This window comes from Elephas maximus, chromosome 12 (genome assembly GCF_024166365.1).
Source record: "Elephas maximus indicus isolate mEleMax1 chromosome 12, mEleMax1 primary haplotype, whole genome shotgun sequence".
In the NCBI taxonomy this organism is placed as follows: domain Eukaryota; kingdom Metazoa; phylum Chordata; class Mammalia; order Proboscidea; family Elephantidae; genus Elephas; species Elephas maximus.
This window is the reverse complement of record NC_064830.1, coordinates 9,981,687-9,990,197: the sequence shown is the minus strand read 5'-3', so window position 1 is coordinate 9,990,197 and position 8,511 is coordinate 9,981,687. Positions and strand designations below refer to the sequence as shown.

Genomic DNA, 8,511 nt, shown 5'->3' with positions numbered 1-8,511 from the left:
AGATGGGAGTGGAGTGTATCCTTTGGACCTAGGTCCCTGTGCTGAGAACCTCCTAGACCCAGGACACAGAGACCTGTAATACTTGAGACAGTGAGAGATAGTGAGAAGCAGTGGCAGAGAAACAGTGGCAGCAGAGAGAGCAAGACCAGGAGACTAGCAGGAGATGGCTCAGTGGACTTTGTGGCCTTTGGAGTGAGAAAGCTGAGCACCTTGGGGCTGAGGCTTACTGGCAGAGCAGGGTACCCCTGGGCACTTATCGGTGGAGCTAAAGAGTTTTGTAACACTTGCCCAAGCAGGGCAGAGGCCAGGCTGAACCAAGAGGCTGAAGGGCCAAGGGCTAGAGAGAGGCCTGCCTGTGGGCATGGCCGAAAAACTGTCCTGATCAAAGAACTGTATCCTGAGTCATTCTTGATCCTGAATTGTAACCTGTTATTTCCCTAATAAATCCCATAACTGTGAGTATGGTCTGTGAGTTCTGTGTAGTCATTGCAATGAATTATCAAAACAAGCAGAGAAGTAGAGAGTGTCGTGGGAGGGAAGACTGGTGTCAGCACTGGTAGAAAGGGTGGAAAGAGGAGGAATGTCTGACCTCCGCCTCATAGCAATCAGCGTTGGGCTGTCGTTTTCTGTCGCTGCTGATTCTCTCTTCATCACAAAGCGAGACAAGGAGGCTGACAAGGAGGTTGGACGGTGCTGCAGCCACCCCATTTTTACAGTATGTTAATATACTTCTATGGCAACCCCCCCAGGAAGAACAAATAAGCCAATGGGCTAGACAAATACAAGGTGGTAGAATTTATTCATCTGTGCTTTATAGTGACTAGAATATAATACTAGGTTTACCTTTATTTGGAAAACAGCCTTACTGATGAGTTTTGAAACGTGAAACTATTTTGAAATATTTAATTTACAAGTCATTTTGCCCTAATCATGCCATTTGATAACGTTTAAGTATCCTATAATTTCATATGATCATTCTCCTGTGAAAATTCAAAACAAATATTAATAATGTCAGACTTTTGCCTGCTTCACTAGCAGCATACTTTATACAAGTCAGAAACAGGAGTTATTTTACCAAAGGACCGTTGATGAGATAAAGCATTCTTTCTTCTTATCGTGCTGTGAAGGACGTTTCTGATTCCAAGGTGTACTATTTGTATGGATGGACGAGCTGGGGTCCACACTTGCTAATGCTGGTCTTCTAAGAGGAGCAAACGTTCCTACTTGCAGAGAAGGGTTTGGGATCCAGAGGCAAAATCCTACAAGAGAGAAGTCACATTCAGCAAACAAGTCCCTGCCGGCACACAGATAAACAGAAAATGGCACATTTGTTCTGGGGGGGTCAGTCAGACTAATTAAATTCTGAGTGAAGATGTGGTCCTTGGGGTCGGTGGACGAGGGCATCCGTTTTTGCATTTAAATTGGGCAAGGAGCCCTCACCTACAGGTTGGAGTATTTTAGGCTCCATGCTTTGGAGGCAGATGTAAAGATTAACTTTGCTCTGATATCAGAATGCCCACAGGGCTCTACTTATCTCCAAGGCCATGAGAACTCTAGCTTTGCTTTCGCAATGAATGCTGGAAGAGTAAGCAGATCCTTTAAATTTTGGATAGCCCTCCTAGTACATATACAACGATTTTTTAACATACCATCCCTAGGGGGTGAGGCATACAAGCTAAAAATGATTAAAAGCAATGTTAGACATTGACAGTTTTCCTCACTGATTCGAATTATTCTGCCTTTTTAAAAAAGCAAATCTTACAAGTTAACATTTTCTTTTAGCTTCTAGTTAATTTCCGTTCAGTATTACAGGCAAACTAGAGATATTATTGAAACAAATGGCTGAGAGGTGGTCTACAGTTTTCAGGCTGGTTCAGGCAAATGGAAGAGCTTCATTCTTTCACTCTAGTTTATTGATCCTAAATGTTTTATACTTTTTTAAACCAACCTACCATTTGCCGTCAAGTCACTTTGGACTCATGGCAACCCAGTGTGCGTCAGAGTAGAATTATACTCCATAGGATTTTCAGTGGCTGATTTTCTGGGAAAGAGATAGCCAGGCCTTTTGTCACAGGCACCTCTGGGCAGGCTCAGACCACCGACCTTTTGGTTAGCAGCCGAGTTCATTAATCCTTTGGCACCACCCAGAAACTCCACTTTTTAAAAAGTAGGTTAAAATTTTTGATAGATTGTCATTCTCTTATAAATACAATTTGTATGAGAAAAAAGGTATAGAAGGAAGGTGCAAAAAGGAATGAGAACCATGTATTAAAAATAAATATTGAAAGGCCTAGGTACAATAGGGTCGCTATAGGGTCGCAATGAATCAGAATCGACTTGAAGCAGCAGGTGTGTACTATTGCACTATACACACATACAGAGACACATTTTTTAAATGACTTCCTGGACCTTAAATAGAAAATAACCAACGATGTGTAACCCTAAATAAGGCCAGGTGTAAGCCCACCTTGTCTGTACCCTGAGTTGAAATGCTCTGCTGTGAAATCTTCATTTCCTGACATTTTCCACATCCCAATTGGGAGGTGATTTCTCTCTCTCTGTCTGTGGTTGCCAGTGCGGATTCAGTATCTGAACGTGTCCTGTTGATAAACACACATGGAGTTACTACAATCACTGCTCAGAAGAACCCACAAGTGCCCACCAAACATGGTCAATTTTACCCTTACATTTTAGGTGGTGAATATTTAAATACCAGGGATGTTTCCTTCCCGAATTTGTGTCAGGGAAAGTAGCCTCAGGTGGCTGTCGAGAATCTCTCCAAGCATCTTCACTCACAACCTTCCCTTGAAAGGTTGATTTTTGCAAGTTAATTTACAGCGTGGCATGCAATTTTCATCAGTGTCAGATGAAAATAACGTCCCAGAAAGACGATGTGAGTTGAGATTTAATGATTTGAAACACCCATTATAGCGTATAAATGTGCTGTACCAATTACTGTGCTCAGTCAAAATCTTGTTTCACTTTATTTTACCTTATTTTTTAATTATTAAATGAATGCACTCATAAAATATAATAACTACAGGGAAAATTAAATGGTAACACACATTCCCATTACCGAGATTTACCTTAAATTTTTTTTTTTTCATGTTCTTGCAGGACATTTTTGAATTTGGATATAAATTCATTTAGCTATAATTAAAGCAGAAATGTCTATTAGGTGTTCCTTTTATCTCTTAACCAATCTAAAGTATGACTCTTTTATCTTCGTATATATTTTAATGGCTGTATTATAATCCACTGAGTGGATATTAATAATTAATCAGTCTTCTGCTGTAGGACATTGAGTTGTTTCCACTTCTGAGCTATCCTATTGTAACGCTGCCTTTCTGCACACAAGTTTTCCTTCTTCAGGAATTTTGCCTCAGCGTGAATTTCCAGCTAAGAGTGGATCAAAGAACACACAAAATATATATTTATAGCTTTTCTGTCATTCCTAAAGAGTTCTTTTAATTAATGCTGCCACTAATAACTATACACATGGCAGTTCAATCAACCCTACTAGCAATGGGAATTAATTACTATTTTTAATATTATTGTGGAGGTGGTTTCAATTTAGTAAGTTTGAATGGTTTCTCATTGTTGACTGAATCTCCTTTTTCTTTGATTGCTAAGAAGAAAGTCTTGACCTCGCTTTAGATGCCCAGGGCTTAGAATTAACACTCTGTATGTCTTTGGCATTTTAAATCGAGTTTAAATATTGCTTAAAAATGTATTAGCCATTCATACGTTCCTAGTACTTACTAAACAAATGGGCATCTACAAATCCTAATAGCAAATTTCCCTACAGTTTTTGAAATATTTACCAAGACATAAGGTATTGCCCTTGCATCTGTTCAAATACTCAATTTTTATTTCCCATAGTTGCTGTATAAACTTGTTTCTTTAGCTACTTGAAAGCTAAAACAAAAAACCATATCTCGACCATCTCAGAGCCCACCATCATACCTTAGTACCACTGTTGGCGTTTTGACTAACCAGCATCACCACTTTAGAGTTTCCTTCGGTTTTAAATAACAAGGGTTAAATGCAGTAGATAATAATCGAACAACCGCACAGGCACTGCTTTATTGACAGACACAGAGAAACTGAATAAGCTGGTTGCGGGAACTGCCACCATATAATCATTTCACATTTTTAAAAGCAGAAGTAGATCGAAAGGTTCATTTTGAAAAAAATATTAATTTACAGAAAAATCATATCCATGAGCTGTGCTACAGAAAAGAAAAAATAAATTACATATAAGACAAAAAACCCAACCCAATTCTCATAAAACAATTATTCTGCAGAGATGCATTTCAGGAAAGATAATATATAGATCACACTCATTAAGGGCTGCCCTAAATCCTTGTGACATTTCTACATGCTATTTTGTAAAAAATGCTTGTACAGCTTACTGCTGATGCACAATTTTATTGACTCAACATTCTGATACATGGAAATAAGTTTTCCCTCTAGCAGTTGGGTAAGCAATGCCACGATATCAGGATCATCAATGGAAAGAGAACATGGAACTCACATGTGTACGAGCTGCCACCAAAAGTATCTTTGCTAGGAACACTAGTAACTCATTTTACTTTCATACTTTCATCAAGTCAATCAAATTTTAGCACCACTTAATATAGTATTTTGGGGGAAAATTTGCATTACTCCCTTGATAGAAAAAAAGAAAAACACAAATAAACTGCTAGTCCTTTAAAACAAAGAAGGCATACATTTTCCTAAGTCTGAATCACAGTTTTCTTATATACAACATACAAACACACATGTAACACAGGCTGCAATAAGGATGTATTCGCTCTGGTCATTGCCATATGATTCATCCCGTTAATGGTGCAAATAAAGTTAACCCAACACTATCTTCAACCTAATCTTTAAAGCCCCCAGTTCAGATCTGCAGACAAAAGGAGAAGGGGGTACTGTCCTGGGAGAGGCAAGGGGGCAAGAGTAGAAGACTGCCTGGCCACTGCGTTGCCAGGGAAGGTGTGGAGACATGAGGACAATCCAAACAAAGAAGCACATAAGAAAGATTGGCATCTTTTGCTAAGGGAGGAAAGAGAAATTTACCTAAAAATTCATAAAAAATACTGTGGGATTTAACTTCCAAGTGTGAAAAGTCTTTTCCATCAGAACTGTCATGGTTTGAATTGTGTCCCCCCAAAATATCTGTCAACTTGGCTAGTTCATGATTCCCAGTATTGTATGGTTGTCCACCGTTTTGTCATTTGATGTATTTTCCCTATGTGTTGTGAATTCTATCTCTATGATGTTGATGGAACGGGATTAGCGGCAGCTAGGCAAACTCAATCTACAAGATTAATCTACAATTTAAACCAATTTCTTTTGAGATATAAAGAGAAAAGCAAGCAGAGAGTCATGGGGAAGTCATACCACCAAGAAAGCAGCACCAGTAGCAGAACGTGTCCTTTGGACCCAGGGTTCCTATGCAGAGAAACTCCCAGACCAACGGAAGATTGATGACAAGGACATTCCTCCAGAGCCGACAGGGAAAGAAAGCCTTCCCCTGGACCTGGTGCCCTGAATTTAGACTTGTAGCCTACTAGACCGTGAGAGAATAAACTTCTCTTTGTTAAAACAATCCACGTGTGGTATTCTGTTAGAGCTGTACTAGATAACTAAGAACTTAACTTACTATATTTTCCAGCTATTAGCCTTGATTCTAATCTCATACTTACCCCCTTCCTTATTCCTCCAAATACCGAGATACTGGACAGATTCCTTTACCTGGGACAATTATTCATTCCTAACACTTTCATGGCATTATCGGTGACGGGGGGAGGGTTCTGATTGCTCACATGTATGATTTCAACTTGCGCTATTTATCTCAAGAGAACTAAAGGTCCTTGAAATGGCTTCCTGTGAGTCTGTTAATTTGGTAATAAAAGAAAATATCTTAAACACATACAATCAATTACCAATGTTCTCCTAGAGAACATGATTACAACATATTAGCAAAGTCTGTCACATAAACATTTGAAAAAGTATCATCAAAAGTATTATGATATTTTTATGTAAATAACACACATGTTATATGTTTTTTTTTTGCCAACCGCACCCTGCTCCCATGAGGTATTTTTGTAAGTGTGCTATGCTAATTCTTTTACAGGTAAGCATAAAAGTTATATGTGTGTGTATGTGTGTATAAATATATATTGTTGCCATTAGGTGTCATACATATACATTTACACATACACACACACACATATGTGAATATTCCCTTCTCCACCCTTCAAAAAAGGGCATGATTTATAGTGTCTTAGTTAGCTAGTGCTGCTATAATAGAAATACCACAAGTGGTTGGCTTTAACCAACAGAAATTTATTCTCTCATAGTTAAGGATGCTAGAAGACTGAATTCAGGGCGCCAGCTCCAGGGGAAGGTTTTCTTTGTTTTCTCTGGGACAAGGTCCTTGTCATCAATCTTCCCCTGGTCTAGGAGCTTCTCAGCACAGGGACCCTGGGTCCAAGGACACACTCCACTCCCAGCTCTTCTTTCTTGGTGGTATGAAGTCCCTCTCTTCTCTGCTGGCTTCTCTGTTTTATATCTCAAAAGAGATTGACTCAAGATACAACCTAATCCAGTAGATTGAGTCCCGCCTCATTAACAGAACTGCCTCTAATCCTGCTTCGTTAACGTCATAGAGGTTAGGATTTACAACACCTAGGATGATCACATCAGATCACAAAATGGCGGACATCTTCATAATACTGGGAACCATGGCGTAGCCAAGTTGACATACATTTTTGGGGGATACAATTCAATCCACAACATATAGTGCAGTAATCAAGGTTTGCAAACTCTGGCATTAGGCAGAAATGCAATATGACCCTCTCTATGGCCACAGCTCTACACAGTTGACTGGGAAGAGGTTGCATCTGCATTTACACACATCACACCCCTAACCATCATCAGTCATTTCAATGTTTATGATAATGTCATCAGGAACAAAGGAAATTTCATCATCACCTACAGCCTAATAATCACAGAAGGCTATGGCTATGATTCCAAGGTCATTTTCGTATTTGTCATAGATATTTTTCTCTGCTTGATAGCGGGCATAAGTACCTATGGTTTCATAGATGCTCCTGGGCCATACTCCAGATCCTGCTGGTGACTGCCTCTTGGTAGTCTGCATCCTCCTCTCTGTAGACAGGCTTTGGCTGCTCACAGCCGAGTGAGCAGCACTGGAGCCTTTCTGTTGTTGTTGTTGTTAGGTGCCATCAAGTCGGTTCCGACTCATAGCGACCTTATGCACAACAGAACGAAACACTGCCTGGTCCTGTGCCATCCTTACAATTGTTGTTATGCTTGAGCTCACTGTTGCAGCCACTGTGTCAATCCACCTCATTTAGGGTCTTCCTCTTTTCCGCTGACCCTGTACTCTGCCAAGCATGATGTCTTTCTCCAGGGACTTATCGCTCCTGACAACATGTCCAAAGTATGTAAGACGCAGTTTCGCCATCCTTGCCTCTAAGGAGCATTCTGGCCACGCTTCTTCCAAGACAGGTTTGTTCGTTCTTTTGGCAGTCCATGGTACATTCAATATTCTTCGCCAACACCACAATTCAAAGGTGTCAACTCTTCTTCGGTCTTCCTTATTCTTTGTCCAGCTTTCACATGAATATGATGTGATTGAAAATACCATGGCTTCGGTCAGGCGCATCTTAGTCTTCAGGGTGACATCTTTGCTCTTCAACACTTTGAAGAGGTCCTTTGCAGCAGATTTGCCCAATGCAATGCATCTTTTGATTTTTTGACTGCTGCTTCCATGGCTGTTGATTGTGGATCCAAGTAAAATGAAATCCTTGACAACTTTAATCTTTTCTCCATTTATCATGATGTTGCTCATTGGTCCAGTTGTGAGGATTTTTGTTTTCTTTATGTTGAGGTGTAATCCATACTGAAGGCTGTGGCCTTTGATCTTTATTAGTAAGTGCTTCAGACCCTCTTCACTTTCAGCAAGCAAGGTTGTGTCATGAGTCTTTCTCCAATCCTGATGCCCCGTTCCTCTTCATATAGTCCAGCTTTTCGTATTATTTGTTCAGTGTACAGATTAAATAGGTATGGTGAGAGAATACAAGCCTGATGCACACCTTTCCCGACTTTAAGCCAATCAGTATCCCCTTGTCCTGTCTGAACAACCGCCTCTTGATCTATGTAAAGGTTCCTCATGAGCACAATCAAGTGTTCTGGAATTCCCATTCCTTGCAATGTTATCCATAGTTTGTTATGATCCACACAGCCGAATGCCTTTGCATAGTCAATAAAACACAGGTAAACATCCTTCTGGTGTTCTCTGCATTCAGCCAGGATCCCTCTGACATCAGCAATGATATTTCTGGTTCCACGTCCTCTTCTGAAACCGGCCTGAATTTCTGGCAGTTCCCTGTCGATATACTACTGCAGCCGTTTTTGAATGATCTTCAGCAAAATTTTGCTTGCGTGTGATATTAATGATACTGTTCTATAATT

At 40.0% G+C, this 8,511-nt stretch overlaps 1 protein-coding gene across 8 annotated transcripts in view; it reads right to left on the bottom strand.

Annotated features, from left to right (window-relative positions):
- Nucleotides 1-776: 776 nt before the first annotated feature.
- The window catches only part of TPO (thyroid peroxidase), a 141,433-nt gene continuing 133,698 nt past the window's right edge, over nt 777-8,511 (bottom strand). For 6 of the 8 annotated variants that reach the window (XM_049902584.1, XM_049902582.1, XM_049902587.1 and 3 more), the window contains 2 exons: nt 2,468-2,600; nt 777-1,259 (listed from right to left, as the gene is read on the bottom strand). In XM_049902584.1, coding sequence (XP_049758541.1) covers nt 1,221-1,259; nt 2,468-2,600 — 172 coding nt within the window. In that variant the 3' untranslated portion in view covers nt 777-1,220. The remainder of the gene's footprint in view (nt 1,260-2,467; nt 2,601-8,511) is intronic. The other 2 variants (XM_049902580.1, XM_049902581.1) reach the window with 1 other exon arrangement.